General features: G+C 42.3%; 1 protein-coding gene across 1 annotated transcript; it reads right to left on the reverse strand.

The window, feature by feature from the left end:
* Nucleotides 1-3,094: 3,094 nt before the first annotated feature.
* Nucleotides 3,095-13,114, reverse strand: LOC308114099 (desmoglein-2-like protein). Its single transcript, XM_080470747.1, has 14 exons — nucleotides 12,958-13,114; nucleotides 11,181-11,297; nucleotides 10,754-10,909; nucleotides 10,529-10,670; nucleotides 9,583-9,746; nucleotides 9,332-9,466; nucleotides 8,544-8,729; nucleotides 8,174-8,448; nucleotides 7,437-7,579; nucleotides 7,129-7,350; nucleotides 6,738-6,968; nucleotides 6,351-6,478; nucleotides 5,940-6,260; nucleotides 3,095-5,816 (listed from the first exon to the last, which is right to left on the reverse strand). The coding sequence occupies exons 1-14, from the start codon at nucleotides 13,009-13,011 to the stop codon at nucleotides 4,809-4,811; spliced, it is 3,282 nt and encodes a 1,093-aa protein (XP_080326873.1). The 5' UTR covers nucleotides 13,012-13,114; the 3' UTR covers nucleotides 3,095-4,808.
* Nucleotides 13,115-18,076: the final 4,962 nt, after the last annotated feature.

Raw genomic sequence — 18,076 nt, forward strand, 5'->3', positions numbered from 1 at the left:
TCATAAAGAAGAATGACGGCTGACGTTTCCAACCAACCCGGGAGCGGTTGTTTCCTCACAAAAGGCTTCTTTGCTGTAATGGTTGTGAAGAAATCTTTTAAAAAGAAAAGGGTGTTTACTTCTGTGACTGCATGTTCTCCCTTTTTGCTTACTAGGGTTTACTTCAGGTACTCTGGACTCCAAAAACACGTCGATCTTCCTTCACCCACAGTAGTGATGTTACTCCCTCACGGTTCCGTGACAAACCGCCGCATATCAAATACTTCCGTGACATATCTGGGGCAGCAATCAGAAGAAGCGCCGGCGTAAGACATTCTCGCTCGGTGAGAGGTTGGCGTGAGCGTGCAGATGGCGACAGCCGCTGTGACATGGATGGCGTTATTTTGCAAGTAGGTATGAAGCTAACGCATCCAAGCAGCCAGGGAGGAGCCCGCTGACAGTAAATAAACACGTCTGTGCAGACGAACCCAAGCATTTCGCTGCAGACGCTGATCGGCCATGACGACCTGTGAAGAAATTCGTCCTGTGACAGCGACATGATGAAGCCCGAGAGTGACGGCCGGGCCTCCCGTCAGCACATTCAGACTGACGGAGGGAGGAACCGGCTGCAGCGGGCTTCTCTCTGAAGGGCTGGGAGTCGGGCCACACCCAAGTCACGGCTCTGAGAGCAAGAATTTTCCAATCTGACGGCTGATGAAAAACATGTGCTTTGACATGAGAGTCAGATTTATGAAGATAAAAAAAAAAAATAAAAAAAAAATGATATGAAGTAAAGCCAGAGGCACCATGAAAACATGAGTGTGCTTCAGAGAAGTTATGAACCACGTCGAAGCTGTGAGTTCCAGGTCTGTTCTATTACAAGCTGCCGGTCAGGCCGGCTCAATCGGGCTCTGAAGTTTTAAGAGATTCCAGGTCATCTGTTGACCTACTTTTCTCGAGGAGAAGAGCTCAGAGCAGTTTTCAACTGCTGTCTGACAGATGTCTCACGCTGGGAAAAGTTGCAGCACAATGTTATTTGGAGGACGACGGTGTTTCAGCTCAGATGTGAGGAGATGAGCAATGCATTACAAGATAACCATATGACATCATTATGACAAAACAAGCGCAAGGAAGCAGAACAGGACATCACTGTTAAAGGGACACCATGTTAAATTCTAGCAATGCCACTTTAGTGCATTAGGTGGCAGTATTCAGTCGCTGTCCTCATTCTTTCTTTCGGCATTTCACTCTCAGTACATTCATATCAAGTACACACATGCCTGAGCAGTGAATACTGAAATAGAAGTACAGATTTGGGTCTAGTGAAATTGCGAGTTAAGTTCTTTGATTACTGACAGTTTAAAAAAAAGTTTGGATTATGAAATGAACTCAGCTACAACACACACACACACACACACACACACACACACACACACACACACACACACACACACACACACACACACACACACACACTATAATTACTGTAATGCTGTGTTTGTGTGGCTGCAGCGGCTTCGACGTGAACAATAACAACGACATCTATCACAGATCTGAGAACTAAATTGACCCGGAATAACTTTATATTTTGTAAAACTCGTTATAAATATTTACTTTTGAAGTAAATTTCCTCTTTGAATATGAAACAGGAAGTACTTTATCTCAGGCGTTTGTCCTTTGGGCTTTAATCCATTTCCTTTAGGAAGCATTTCCAGTAAACTAGTACAATAACAAGTTTCAAATAAATATCCAGTAGATTCAGTCAATTACTAATTTTTCAAAGACTTGCTCACTCGGGGACCTTGAAGTCACACATCACACACCTATTCTCTAGAAAGATTTCTTCACAACAATTACAACGAAGCGCCCCTGGTGAGGAAACAACCGCTCCCGGGTCGTTGGGAACGTCCTCCCTCATTCTTCGTCATGAATCAGATATTACTGCAGCTGCACGATGCGTCCAACACTGTGACGATCACTATTGTAGTGTGAAAAAGTAGCAAGGTACTTCATTACTTCATAGTAGTCAACTGTTTAGGAATCTGGAGTATCTATTCTCGTGAGGACCTTCTACAAAAGTGCATTTGACGATTAAAACGGAACAAAATGGGAAAGAATTTAAAATGAAGCAAATGAAAATACATTTATACAATTATCACACTGTGGTGCGAATGCGCAATAGCAGCGTTTCAGAAAAAGATGCATTTCACCCGTTAACTCAGAGACAGAGTCAAGGTTTCGAAAAGGTTTTTAAAAAGTTGTGCCTTCAGTGACCCCGGACAGTCTAAGTGGAATAATATAAGACTGCAGCAGTCAGTGGCCATATTGTTTTTTAACCTGTAACGCTGAGATCAACTGAAGATTGGATCAAACTTAACTTTAGACACTTTACAATTCTCAGTTGTTTTCAGAGTGTGTTGTCGAAGCTCCACCCCCTTCAGATAGAAACTCTGCTGCTGACATCCTAATGAGTGAATCAGTCGTTGAAACATCTCAGAGCTCCTTTGACCTTTTGCCTTCTCAGCATTTATGAGCCTGTAATCCTGCTTATATCCCTGAACGCATTTTTGGGGGCATTTTCCTGTTATCAGTGACAGAACCTGATCTGCCACTTTCTCCACTCCTTGTTTCGCTGACGCTTCAATGGACCTTTTTTTTTTTTTTTTTCCGGTCAGTGACAAAGAAACCTGTTGTGTCCTTTCAACACAGGTCAGCGTGGAAAAAAAACCTGTAGAGAAACCGGACGTTTTACAGCCACTGAAAAACCCAGAGAATGGAGCTGTTTGCGTGTTTAATAGTTTTCTTTTCTTTTGAGATGAAAACAATATCTAAATTACTATATGAAGTGTGTGAATTCATATGACAGCCAGTTTATAACACTTAACTCTAAATTTTACTCCATAATTACTAATTAGTATATATATATATATATATGTGTGTGTGTGTGTGTGTGGGGTAAAGTAATGTAGATATGAAGCAGGAATTCTTCTTCTATTAATAAATTATTTATCGACATTATGGATGCAATCATTAGTTACGTATGACGTTACAAGTATATTACATGGACTTAAGTGTAAGTAAAATAACACATTTGAAAAAAATACTCATGAAAGTACCTTAAGATTACAGCAGTGTGAGTATTTTATTCCTTCCACTCATGTGAAACAGAAATACATGCTCCAATGTCTTGTAAAGTTAATAAACAGTTTTTTTCAAATTGGAGAAGAAAGTCTCATATAACTTTGAAAACTTGCAACACTATTTAATCACATAATGATAAAACGAGTGACAATAGACACATTGGGGACACTTTGTCTCAAACAACAAATCACATTGAATTAATGTGTAAGATTCCATAACTTTTTACAGGAATATATACAATTTCTACAAATAAAGGAGCTAAAAGTCATGAAATTCGAACACTTTTTCCACAGTTATATAAATTTCATAATTGATATAAACTCTTAAATTGTGTGTAAAATGAGGAAGTACAAAGCGAATATTTTTGTTGCATTTGATTTTATTATGATAGAAAGTAGAAAACTAAAACATTATTAATACGTACTTATTAGCATGTAGCTTTAGCAGTGGTGTGCTACACACAGCATATTTAAAAAACAATCTTGGTGCTTTATAAGCTCAACCTCTATTATTTAGCACATACCCTAATCATTTGACATTTTTCACACAAACATACACATGTAAAAAATAAAATAAAAGGACTGTCGTCTTACGATTTTTCTATATGAATGAGAAATCCAGAAATATACACATAAAGACAAAAAAACCCATCAAAGAACAGTGCAGGAACTCAATGTGCATCTGATGAGTTGCTTTGGTTCACAGATGGTAGCTTTTGTGATCGGTTCAGTTTTTTTCTTTGGTTTGCAGGTGGGGTGGGGGTGGGGGTGGGGGTGGGGCGTTAAGCACTGTGAAAGCAAATAAAGCAAAACAAATCTACCTTATCCCTAGTCGTCAGTTCCTCCCGACACTTCCTGATTATCAAGTACAGCAGTTTAAGAGTGAGCAAAAACAACGTTTAGCATGGCTAGAGCTTAAAATGCTAATTAAAAACATGAATCTCGTATCAAAGGTCTGCTTTTGTTTGGCGTACTGTAACATTCACAGCAGCTCTTTGTGCTATTCTAATCCAGGTAAGTTAAGATTTCACACCATCACATCCTCCACCCAGTTAAATGTTGGTACCAGTGGCACAAAGTAGATATTTCCATTACCCGCTCGCTCATCTGAAGACATGTTCCTACCAGGCTTGTCTTTTGAATAAAATAGGAATGATTCCTATTGGAGTGTTGAAATGTCTTTATTCTCTTTGCGTTCTGCTTTATGTATTTAAACTGAAAACATGATCTGACTGGTTGAGATGTTGCCACTATAATTTATTACCTCCTGAGAAGGTGGAGCCTTGTTTTTTTTGTTTTTTTCAATGTGTTCTATGCTTCTTCCAGGTACTCTTGCATTGAGACATAAAGTTTTTCTTTTTTTTGGTTTTTTTTTCCTGAGCACACCGAAGGCTTGTTTGGATCTGTCCTATTGATTCAAGCTGTGTGGAATCTGAAATCTGACACCTGACTGGTCATTTTTGTGAGCAGAGCGAGCTGAAAATACCTTTAGTTCACATAATACATCTTAAATGCCGCTGAATGGTTTGTTTAACTGTAATACTTTGCTGTATGTACTGAATGAACTTCAGATTCTGACACACAGTATTGCACTCTACCTGGTTTTAACACACTTTTAAATTCGACCTGCTTGAATAGGTGGATTTTTATTTAGTGTTGTTCGCTTCAGCGTTTGGAAGTTTGGCCCTTCTAGGCTCTGGAACTGGACTCCACGTTCCTCTCGGTGACCGAGACCTTCTTCCGCTGCACCACCACTCTCTTGCTCCCTTGCGTCTTGGGCGCGGTCGTCAGGCTGAAATCCTCGGTTGACCCCACGGATCCGCGCGAGCCCATGGAAAAGCTCGGAGTGTGCAACTGGAAGCCCTGACCTCTGACCTCCAGGTCGTGCTCCACAGAGTCTTGCCCCACCTGAGCGAAGCCTCGGGCGGCGGTGGCGGCGGCAAAGTGCTCCCGGCCAGATGAGCCGTTCTCCACCACCAGCACCTGCCTGGACCGGGAGGTGGTTCCAGTGGAGAGGCCTGTGGCGCTCTGCGCTGTAGCCCCGCCCACTCCTACCTGCCTATCCACCAGCACCACGCCATGCGAGCCTTGGAGGCCGCCGACTTGCACTAGCCCCTGAGTCAGCCCGGCTTGGCCCACAGCCTGCTGGGTGGCGCCGGCTACTAGCATGACTTGGGGCTTGGACTCGACGACGTACATGGGCGCGGCGGCGTAGTACATTGCAGGCTGCTGGATGAGCACCGTCTGATTGGGAATGACGATCTTATCCTGAATCTGCACATTGGGAACGGCGGTTAAGCCCTGAGCTCGCTCGGTGAATCTCTCCTCTTGGATGAAGGTGGAGGATCCAGAAGCTACGTTGGAGGTGTTGAGGGTGTTGATCCCGAGTCGGTCCCGGTCCCTCACGGTTTCCGTGTGAGTGTGGACGTGAGTGGAGGTGGAGGGCCTGACAGGAGAGACCGGCCTGTTCGGAGGGACCGAAACCGTCGCCTCCATCATCTCGTTCATTACGGTTCCCTGACAAATCTCCGCCAGGGTCTTGAATTTAGGCCCCAGGTCATCAAGGAAGGAGAGGTCGTTTTCGTTTTCGAGAAGGCTGCAGCAGCCGATGGAGCCTGCCGGCGACTCCCGACCCTCGTAGTTATGGACCAGGAAGTTATCATTGTGCTGAGACTGCTGTGCGGCGTAGCTCGATTTCTGCAAAAATAATACAGACTTTTAGTCATTCATTACAGTTACTTATTTAATAGGGACATCTACGCATGTTCAGGCATGTTTTGTGAAGAATGTCACGGAGGAAGTCTTGAGAAAGATACTCACGCTAGCGTAGTACTCCCCAAGGAACTGTTCGGACAGAGCCATCCCGTCAAAAGCTCCACCGCTGTACTGCGAGTAACCAAACTCTTGTCCTCCCATCATGCCCATCTCATCCAGCCCGCCGGCGTGCCTGTACTGGCTGTACATGTTCATGTTCTCGGTCATCAGGGTGGACGTGTTCACGCCCATGCCGAAACCCCCTCCTCCGCCGGCTCCTCCGCCAGCTCCTCCTAACTCGTAGTGTTTGTTACCAAAGTTATTGATGTTGGTGGCATTGAGCGTGCCACCATCCACCTCCACTGGGACCTGGAGGAGGGGAACGTCCTGCGTGGGGAAAGTCCAAAAGTGAGATCCGGACAGATTTGCAGCGTTTGTGGAGAATGTTATTGTTGCATTGGACACCGATCAGAGCACCTTGTCCTCTCCTTGTCCCTCGGTGTGATACGAGATCAGCTGCTGCTTCGTCTCAAACGGTATCGCCTTGAAGTCTCCGATCGCCGCGGTTCCCCCACACAGGCAGAACAGCATCAGACAGGGGATCACTAACCAAAAAATAAATAAATACATTTAACACCACATCAACCCTTGTCATCATGCCAAACTAAGCACTCATCAATCAGAGTTACTTCAATATGCTAATAACTACATAATACTGCGCGCAGGAGCCAGGATCCTCCCTCATCTTTTGACCCACTCTCTGAGCACGCTACGACATGCTGGTTTAGGTAACCATGCCCAGGAGACGATAGTGACGGTTATCAAATTAACCGAAGAGAAAAAGAAAAAAAAGTGTGTTCTCACGCAGAAGCAGCAGGAGTCCCAGCAGCAGGAGGAGGATGCCCGCAGCTCCGAGGCCGACCGTGGACGTGCTGCGCGAGACACAGGCTTGAGTGGCCTTTTGGCAGCTGCACACGGTCACTTCCATGACCTGGTCCTCTGCGCACACCTTTCCCTGCTGGTCCTTTATCTCCACCGCCACTTTGTAGATGCCTGGCCACAGGTTGGCATGGTCTCGAAGAATGGCGGTGGTTTCTAAAGACGGATAACAGGTTGCGTTCAGAAGTTAATGTGATACATGGAAAGACCTTTAAAAAAAGTTTGTTAGGCAGCCGGATTGGAGATTCTCGTGGTCGTTTTTGGCGCACAGACCTTACGTTTGACACCCTTGAATTAAGGTTTTATGCCACTGTACCGTTCAAAGGCTCCACCGTCCACTTCCCCGAGCTGCTCCCTTCGATCACGGAGAACTCGAACGGAGATGAGTTGGGGAACAGGTCTTCGTCCACGGCCGTGGCGTAGATCACGTTGTCCTCCAGGCACATGGTGGGCTTGGTGTTGATCAGTGTGGGGCAGTTGTCATTCTCGTCCTCCACCTGGATGGCGATGGTGCCCGTTGCAGTTTTGTAGGGAGCATCTGAAAGCCGTTGCCATGCGAGGTGAATACACCTGACCGGTAATAGCGGAGGATTTTCAGTGGTTCTGTGTGTTTGTGAGGCTCACCGTTGGAGACGCAGATGATTTTGGCATAATATGTTCCATTGACTAAGAATTGGGACTCTCGGTCTGGGACTTTGGTCAAGCGGATATCTGCTGTCTTCTCATCGATAATCAGCAGGTTGTAGTCGTCACGGATCTTTACGTACCTAAAAATAAAGAAAAGAGATGTTTTTCAGAGAAGAAAAAAAAATTTCGGTGCCAAAGAGTAAATACTGCCAATGATTGTTACACAATAAACCGGTATTTTAATTTTTTAAAGATTATATTATGTAAAATGATGTTATACATTTAAAAAAAAAGTTTGATCAATTGGGTTTCATCTAGTTTTCAGCACTGTCATTTTGTAATTTATTATTATGTTTATTTTTTTTATTTTTCGTCGGACCATAACATATATATTTTTAACTTTCATATAAACGGAGCCTGAGACTTAGTTGATAAATTTATTATATAACATGATCATATAAAGCGTCTTTTGAGTGTTTTAAAAAGCGCTATACAAATAAAATGTATTATTATTGTTATTATTTGTTGGTTTGATAACTTAAAAAAACCCAACACAATTTTTTATGTTGTTTTTTTGAAAACGTATTGATTTTATAACACATTTACCAACACCAAATTGTGCTCCTGTACAAGGAAGTCTACCTCTTTTAAAATCTGATATACTTATTAGTAACATCTATAATAAGTTTTTTGGTACAGTTAAATAAGGGAAAGTGATTATTTTGACGCCGTACCTCACGTTGGTGGCCGTCTGCAGTGTGTCACTGTCGATGGCGGCGTAGTTTGCGATGACTGTATTGCTGGAGATGGAAGTCTGGTCCTCCGAGATGGTCACCACTTTGACGGTCGGCTGGAAACGCGGGCCCTCCTTCTGGTTGATCACGTTGATTTTGATGGGGTACGATTTTCCCGACACCACCGTGGAGGAGCTGCTGCCGAAGTTGTACGCCGCCTTGTTGGAAACGGCCACGTCCAGATTGAGCACCTTCAGCTCCTCATAGTCCAGAGCCTGGAGATTCCAGCACAATCATTTAGAAAATGGACATGGATCTCTCTCTTTTTTTTTTTTTTAACTATGAGTGAGTCAAATCAACACGTTTTTACCTTGTTAATCATGATAATCCCCTCGTTGGTCTTCGAGTCCGTGGTTATGGTGAAATAACCGGCTTCGTTCCCGGAGACGATTTTGTAAACCGCCTCCCAGTTGGCCGTGTGCATCATGTCCATGTCAATGGCTTTGATCCGCAAAACTTCCACGTTGACGGTGTTCTCCTCCACGCTGCCCTCGTACTGACCATGAAGCACATGTTAGCATTAGTATTTGCTGAAGAAATTATGCATTTGTCAACATTATATCCTCCCTCTCATTTGTTTCATAATGGTTCAGTCCATATTCCTGCCTGCAGATCAGTGGAAACGCGTCCATTTAAAAAAAAAAATTATAACTACTGTACTATCCAACAAGTTCGATTTGCTGAAATTACCACAAGTTAGAAAACGGAACATTTTCTTTTCACACAAAAAACCTATTTACAACCCCCCCCCCCCCTCCCCCCCTCCCTAAATCTGCTTGACAATGGTCTGGTCCATTTTGCTGCTTGTGGATCAGTGGAAGTGTGTCTCAGTGAAAAGCAGGTACTGTACAAAGAACTAACTAATAAAGTATTTCTCAACTCCTTTTCAAACTTTACGAATTATAAAAACACAATAATACATTTTGAAATTAGAAAAAGTAATATATACTTCTTCCCATCTGATTTACAATGGTTTGGTGCATTTTCCTGCCTGTGGATCAGTGGCGGACATCAGAGATCTCTAATAGCTCTTATCATAGAGATCCAATAATGGTCCAAATGGCCCTTCTTTAGACCATCCATGTTGGTCACACCTACCGTGTCTTTCTCCAGAGTTGGAACGTTGTCGTTTATGTCCAGAAGTTTGACCTGGATCGCTCCGGTTCCCATGTTACCGCCTGACATTCCGTCCAGGTCGGAGGCTTTAATCATCAGTGTGTATGTGTCCTTTGCCTACAACACGATAAGCAAGAAGAAAATGGACTCCCAATGTGACCCATCCTTCAAAACGAAAGTCATCGTGCTTTCAGTTAGATGAGTATAATAACGGCAGATCGACGGTGACTCACCTCCCGGTCTAAAGTGTTCCGTTTCACCACGACGTCTCCGGTTCGAGAGTTGATGTAGAACATCCCGCCGACGTTGCTCGTCTCCACGATGCTGTAGTGGATCTTCGAGTGCAGCGTGCCCACCTGATCGGCATCGGTAGCTATCACTCTCATGACAACAGTACCTGGACGTCCAAACAAAGCATGAAGTATTAATAGAGTGTCTTTTTTTTGTTTTGTTTTTTTTAAAGTAGCCGGTTTGGACCAACTTTCACTTACAGTTTAGTGTGTTGATTGGAATCGAATAATTTAATAAAATTCAGTGAAATGATGTGAAACACGACTTTAGTTGACTTTAACTGTTTGACATCATTTCACCTATCTCTTAACATTTTATCACACGCTTATTAAAATACTTGGAAATGTGGGCATTGGTTTGTGAAATCAACCAAGCTTCCTAAACTGTGAAAATGTTTCATTACATTTCACAAATCAAACTTTTTCCCCACTTTTGTCTTTTTTTGTTGTTGTAATTTTAGGTCCAGTGTGTTCATCCAGTATGTCAAAATGAATAAATAATTGTAGAATCACACAGGTGAGATTGCGCTCACAAAGAATTTGAGTGAAACAGCTTTGAATAAGTGAAAAATAAAGTTTAAAGGTAGTCAAAATGGAAATTTAACCTGCAAAAACGTAGGGTCAAGACAAAAAAGTCAATAATTGTCAAAAAAAACTGTCATTTCTGTGCATCATAAAATCAGCCGGAAAATGAATTATTTTTTTTAATCAAATGAAAATCACACAGATTTCAATATGGCTTAGGTTCTTTTTTTCTAAAAGTAGGATCAATCCTGCTGCATCATCCTGAACACCAGAGGTTCCCAACATGGCCCCTTTCAGAGGACGCTGGACATCACCTCCTCTGAAGTTGTCGTTAAAAAGCTTGACGATGGGATGATTTATTTACCTACGGCACTCGATTCATTGACAGATCCCACTTGATCCATTTTAATCACCGGCGGGCAGTCGTTCACGTCCCCCACAGCGATGTTCAGGTCGATGTCTTTCTCTGCTCGGGTCCCGTCCATGAACTTTGCGATGCCTTTTAACTAGAAAAGAACCAGAACAATTGGACCCTCTCTGTCATGAAACCTCCCGATTTCTTAGAACGTTGGTACTTGAGAGCTCTCACGTGATAGTTGGCGATCTTCTCCCGGTCCAGGATGGAGTAGATCTTCACAAACCCGGTGACGGGGTCCACGGCAAATATACCGACCGGCGGCTGATCCACGCCGGGCCCCGTGAGGGAATATCGAATCTGGGTGTAGTTCTCTTTATCCGAACGGATCTGGAAGACGAAGACACAGATGGGAACACGTTAGAAGTTCGTTGATGTTTGTTTGATCTTTTGTCTTCTGAGATTTTTTTCTAACGGCAGGCACGGACGTAAAAGACAACAATAAATCATAATATAGTGTATATAATGTAGATTATACACGCACAAATAAATCAGATTATTGGGTGGAAACTTGCGTGTGTTGATACATAAAGACTGTTGTGACTTTATGAATTCCTCCAATCAAATCGCTGCATTTCGACAACAACGGAGACGGACTCACTTTTGCGATGAATGGCAGGCCGGTGTAATCGTTGTTCTCCAGCAGCTGTCTGGGAATCGTGATCCATTCTCGTTTGTGTCTCTGTAGATCTTTTCCCCCCGACTCCACGGAAACGACCTGCGAAACGCGGAGACGTCGGGATTACACGCCGTAACCTCAAAGTTAATTCTGATGGAGCCGATGTTAATCCCACCATGTGACCTGAAAATACTTAAGTACAGCGTTTAATCTCGATCTTCTCTGTTCAAGGAACTGGAACATTTATCCAAATTGTGGGCGTATCTTGAAGTTACTTTGGATTTCAAAAGTAACTTCATTACATGGATATAAATTGTAACTAGATATGAGTGAAGTTTCATACTTGAAAGAGAAAATAGACAAAAGTAAAAGTAAAAAAAAATACTGCTTGATTCTAGTCATGTGAATATTTATTACTTCTGACTATGAATACCACTATATTTACACGACTTATATTATACTCAATTACAAGTTTAAAAGAAAGTACAAAAAACTTTCAGTAACATGGGTAAGAATACTAAAATTACCAGTTACACTTCACGTGCATTCAACTGCAGTGTCAATACATCAAAAATATGTGAAAAATGTTAAAGTACATTATAATTACAGTAAATTAGCTTTTTAAAAAAGTTAGTTTTTTCAAATGTTTGAGTTACTGAAGTTACAAAATACTGAAATGCAAATCTTAACTGTTGAAAGTATTGCTTACTTTACAAGTATCTTCTGTGAACATTTGACTGCTTCGCAAATAGAACTGTACTCGACTTTAACTGTACTCAATTACAAGTAAAAGTACTGTTGAAACAAAGATTAGAACATAATTCCAGTAAAGTGAGTATTTGTAATCTGTAACTTCTCTCCCTGAATTGTAATCAATTACAACTAAAAGTGCAACTTATTTCAATACAAGTACAAAAACGTTACTTGTGTTTCCAAAGCATGATTGCATGTTTTCACAAAATACTCGAGTAAATGTACTAAGTGCTCATTTCAATAAGTACTCAGAGTAATAATTACTTCAGGGCACATTTGATTGTGTTCCCAAGATCAACAAACCATCGCTCAATTACAAGTATAAATACCTGTGTTAAAAAAAACAACTTAAAGTACAACTTAATGTGAGTATTTGTAATCTGTACATTTCCTTCCTGGTACTGCTAGTTACATACCTTTACATTTACTCAATTACAAGAAAAGTAACGTTTTTGTCATTATGTTAATGTAAGAATAAAGAAAGTTACTTTTTTTCCCAAAATGTGACTGCATTGTCAATAAGTAAAAGTATAGTTTACACAAAATACTCAAGTAAATGTAACATGTATTCATCTCCAAAACTAATAGAGTATTCGTTACTTCAAGAAACCTTTATTTGCTTCAAGAGAACTAAACGATCGGTCCGTTACAACTGAAAGATAAAAAAAAAATTAAGTTGTATTAGTTAGTAACAGTAGTGTGAGTATAGGTAATAGATTACTTCCGTGATGAAAACAGACCCTTTATCTCCATTCTGGATTTTTCCTGTGAATCCACTCGCTTTCTGACTTCAGCATTACAAAGAAAGTGCATAAAACTAATGCGCGTCGTCACAGGAACAATAGGAAAACCAACAATGCGGAGACCCTTTTGCGCACTTTGGTGTCTTTGCGCTGCGTAAGCGGATCTCTGCGTCTCCTGATCGCAGCGAAACCAGAGAGCCACACCTGTGGGAGACCTCCTCACACAATCCTCACGTCTGTTTCACTTCTCGAGCTTCACTTACATGCAGGAGGGTCGCCAGGAGGAAGAAGAAGCAGCAGTTCACCGGCGGAGACATTTTTGTATTGTTTTGTTTTCTAAATAAAAGAATGACGGATCGTCCCGGAGAAAAAAGGAATCTGTCTGAAACTGTCGTCTGTTGTTGGTGTGGTGGAGACTTTGACCCTATGCAAGGGCAGGAAGGCGTTTTTTACAGCGGGAGGCGGGTCCCTCCCCTCGTTTGATTACTCATGAGCTGCTGATAACAGGCGGAGAAACGGGCAGGACGAGTCCACCGTGCGCAAAGCTGTGACGTGTGCGGTTGTGTGTTGGAGTGCGCACTCTATTGTCCGCGAGTCCGGGGGGGTGGGGGTGGGGGTGTTGGTGGGGTGGGGTGGGGTGGGGGGTGGGGGTGCAGGTTGAGGGAAGGAAAAGAAAGGGAAACTAGTCTGAAAACACCAAATGAACAAAACTACGAGCCATACCAGATTATTTTTGCACTTTTTATTGAATCTGGTGCGTAAAAGAAGCTTGTTTTCTCCACTTTTTTAATCTTTCAAACACACATTGAACATTTCCATGCCTACTTTGAAAATCCTAATTTCTATAGAAGAAGGAGACCTCCTCAATATATATATTAAAAAAAATTTGACTTTTCTTGGGTGGAAAAAAGGTCAAATTTCTGACTTTAATCTAAGACCGCCTCAATATTCTAAACTTTTGAATTCTCACTTTACTCTCATTGTTCAGAGAGGGGAAAAAATGTCCTAACTCACTGTAAAGTCAGAATTACGAGGCAAAATGTCACGTTTGGGACTTTTATCTGTGAAATTCGAGTTAAACAAAGTTAAAATTCTAAAAGGAGTCAGATTTATGAGGATACAATTGTAAAATCGTGATTTTAATGTGAGAAATTGTATTTAAACAAAGTTGAAGATCTGACAAAAGCTGATATGTGAGGGCATATGTCAGAATTATGAGGATAAAATGGCACATTTGTGACTATTATGAGAAATTTGACACAAACAAGTTAAAATAAAAATGATGTATAAAGTCAGAAATCTGAGGGGAAATGTCAGAATTATGAGGATTGTGGATATAATCTTAGTTTTTCTTTTAAATTAAATTCAAGAAAAACTGAATTGTCAGTACTTTAATGAAATGTAAGAAAAAAAGGAAGATCTCTCTATTTGATCTCAAAATTTTTAGAGTCAGAAATTTGAGTAAAAATGTCTGAATTTCGAGCGCTGATCTGTGAATTCCCAGAATTCCAGGTCACACACTTATCCCGGTTGTTTGGGTGGCCCTAACCCTTTTCCGTAGCATGAGCCGCATCATTTATTTATTTTCTTACAATCCTTTCTAAATGTCTCACTCTGCATCTGCTCACTGTTTTCTTCACTGGGGTGTCAAACTTCACCGAAGCCCGGGAAATTCTTCAGGAGTGCAGCGCAGTTTCTGGGGTCACCACGGCTCTAAACACTCTCCGGCACAATGGCCTCAGTGTGTGTGTGTGTGTGTGTGTGAAAGTGCAGTGAGTTTGTTTTACACAGGGACAAAGAGATAAGAAATAGATGCAGTGGAGCACAGGCCGAGTTGCCAAGAGACATGAAACTTTTATTCCGCGGGAGGGGGGCGGGGGGGGGGGTGGGGGGCTGGTATCAGTTTCTGCATGTCTGACTGGGCCACAAGCGGGTAATTATGTGTCCATGGCGAGCAGGCCCTGGGACATTCAACTCGTGAAAATTGCTATTGTGACCACATGCGCATTAGCAGTACTTAATAAGGAGAGTAAACTCTGTCAAACCCACGGCGGAAACTTCAGAAGCCTCCTCTGCACAGTCGAAGTTACTCATTGACACTTTTCCTTATTGAGGCTGTATTTTACAGGCGTGTCCAACTCCAGCAGTTTGACCCCTCCCCTCATCGTAGGCGACTTGTGCAGATTGTCGGAAACACTTTTCATCATATTACGCCGCGGTACAATAACTCGTATGTGTTACGGTCGCGATAATAAACAGGGCGTGGAGGTACTATCCGTCCCATAACAGTCGAATTGGTGGATTTATGATGCAGCTGTTGTAATGACAGTATTTCATTGTGTTTCAGTGTTAGTGTACTACGCTATAGTGCAGTAAAGTGTGGTGTAGTGCAGTATAGCGTAGTTCAATTCAATTTTATTTGTATAGCGCCAAATACAAGACAATTATTTTAAAGCACAAAGACAAACCCAACAAGTGATCTAGTTCCATATAATATGGCTTAGTATAGTATGGTTTAGTATAATATGGTTTAGTATAGTATGGTTTAGTATAGTATGGCTTAGTATAGTATGGCTTAGTATAGTATGGCTTAGTATAATATGGCTTAGTATAGTATGGCTTAGTAAAATATGGCTTAGTATAGTATGGCTTAGTATAATATGGCTTAGTATAGTATGACTTAGTATAATATGGCTTAGTATAGTATGGCTTAGTATAGTATGGTTTAGTATAGTATGGCTTAGTATAGTATGGCTTAGTATAATATGGTTTAGTATAATATGGCTTAGTATAGTATGGCTTAGTAAAATATGGCTTAGTATAGTATGGTTTAGTATAGTATGGCTTAGTATAGTATGGCTTAGTATAATATGGTTTAGTATAGTATGGCTTAGTAAAATATGGCTTAGTATAGTATGGTTTAGTATAGTATGGCTTAGTATAATATGGTTTAGTATAGTATGGTTTAGTATAGTATGGCTTAGTAAAATATGGCTTAGTATAGTATGGTCTACTATAGGTTAGTATAGCATAGCGTGTAAAGTCTTTACTGTAGTAATGATAATGTGTCATACATATAGCATTGCATCCCTGTACATAATATATCTCACTTTGATCTATATAAACATAAACACACGCTAGAAATGTAATTCCTCCAAACCAAATAAAAATAAATAAAAATAAATAAATAAAAGTATGCGACATGTCTGTTTCTCCTGCTGATCTTGTGAAAGTGAATCTGTCACTGACGCCGAGCGGCACAACTCCCCGCCGTCACGCCTAAAGCTCAGTGTCATCATCACAAAAGCCGCAGAGGGAGGCAGGTGGACGGAGGCCCGGCCTGGCGGATGACAAACACACTTCACATGAAGCACGACTCGACACACACTCACAGAAAAAACAAGAGATTCCAAATCTCGCCTGACACCCGAGCGTGGGAGATTATCTTTCTCGCCCAGATGTTTGATTTGACCACGACAGCTTTATTTACTCTAGTTTATCGCTAAATCCCGGGAGGGATCACATGATGCAGGTCACTGCCTGGTCCACAGGTTGTTTCCTCTGACGCTCAACCCGTATGAAACAGTAATCAGGAGTCAATACCAGATGCAGAATTGTGTCAAAAACTCGTCTCTCGGTCATGAGACACGTATGCATTAGAAATGTTTGTCTTGGCTCGTCACCGGGTAACGAGCCCTTTCGCTTAAGACGTGGATGTTTCTATCTGCTGCTGCTCTGGCGCCCGTCCAAAGGGCGGGGAGCTCCGGGTGGGGCGCATGCTTGAGGTGAGCGCTGAAACGTTCTCACCCCGGGGAGATACATACGAGTGTCGTACAAAAAGAACACACACAAAACACAACAACCAAAAGAAAGAACGAGAAGCCGACAACCTGGACTGTGGGTTCGAGATGGTAGTTTGATGAAGCGGTTCGGCCTTCCGGCGCCGCGGGGCAGTTTCCCGTCATCACGTCTGCCAGGGGTTGTTGTTAAAGATGCTCGTCGTGATGTCAGAGAGCAACAATATAACAGATGTGTTTGAAAAAAAGGAGAGGCTGAAACGCCCGGAGGGGCCGATTGAAGAACGTGATCCAGACACCAAGAGAAATCCATCAAAACCGACTTTAATAAGGAAGGAGGAGGTTTGAAAATGTCGCTCCTGATTACAGTTACTAGTAACTAGTTACCCGCACTTCTCTTATTGTTCTGCAGTTTTAATCTGGACGTTAGAAGAAGTTAATGGGAGGAAGATGCTCTATGATCTGGATGTTGACTTTACTTATAAGCACTCTGTAATGTCGAGTGAGCTTAAGAAGAAGGAGGTCAGACATGTTGTCACCAAAACAAACACTGTTTTATAGCGCGCGCACACACACACACACACACACACACACACACACACACACACACACACACACACACACACACACACACACACACACACACACTGAACCACAACTCTCATTTCACTTTGGACGGCAGTTTTGCAGCCGAGAGCCTTTTCATTACGTCCACGCCCACCGTCCGTCTTCCTGACATTCCCCTCACCTTTCCTGTTCCAACCCCCCACGACGTCTCACTTCCCCCTTTCTTCTTCTTTTTTTCTTTTTTAATGAATCATTTAAAAACCCCACTGAGTGTTTCAAAGAACGCTGGACGGTTTCTGGCTTCAGACCAACTCTCACTCTTGTTATCAGCAGTTTGAAGAGATAGTGTGAGATCCCAGCCTCCTCCCACACACACACACACACACACACACACACACACACACACACACACACACACACACACACACACACACACACACACACACACACACACACACACACACACCCATACAAATACACACACCAGGCTTCACTCAGCCTGCATTCCTGCGGTGTTGAGTGAGGAGCCCGATTCTGTTCGCCCTACCAGAACGAGCAGCCGAGGGGAGGAGAGGAGGAGTCGAGCCGGGGTCAATCTCCGTGAGGACCTGGGAGAGGTCCTGCGAAAAAACTACAACAACAACAACAAAAAAAACCAAGCAGGCGGCAAGCAGAGATTGTTTCTAAAGCAGCAAAATAAAATAAAATGAAGAAACACACAAAGGTTTCTCTTGCAAACCTTCACACACCGTTCAGACAGGACAGCGTATAAAAACAACCGACGTGGCTACATGCAAGACGTTTGGCTTCTTATCCGAGCGGTTTCTTCCGTTCATTTAGCAACAGCATGAAGTGATGAAACCCCCTTGACATTAGGCCAAAACGTCTACTTACTAATCCAGCTCATCTGATTCCAGTTCAACACACCAACCAAACCTGGTCTGAGAAAGAAAAGAGTCATTGAGCAGCTGCGGCTCAGAAATATGTTTTTTTTTTTTTTTTTTAAATGAACAAATTT

Source organism: Lipophrys pholis (genome assembly GCF_963383615.2).
Source record: "Lipophrys pholis genome assembly, chromosome: 1".
Classification (NCBI taxonomy): domain Eukaryota; kingdom Metazoa; phylum Chordata; class Actinopteri; order Blenniiformes; family Blenniidae; genus Lipophrys; species Lipophrys pholis.

What these genes read in the sequence shown, in the direction of transcription:
- LOC308114099 (XM_080470747.1), bottom strand. Translation starts at nt 13,011, where the DNA reads ATGTCTCCGCCGGTGAACTGCTGCTTCTTCTTCCTCCTGGCGACCCTC. An exon ending in AATCATCTGCGTCTCCAACG is followed by an intron (nt 7,351 to 7,436) that starts GTGAGCCTCACA and finishes AACGGCTTTCAG; the next exon opens with ATGCTCCCTACAAAACTGCA. An exon ending in GGGACTCCTGCTGCTTCTGC is followed by an intron (nt 6,479 to 6,737) that starts GTGAGAACACAC and finishes TTTTTTGGTTAG; the next exon opens with TGATCCCCTGTCTGATGCTG.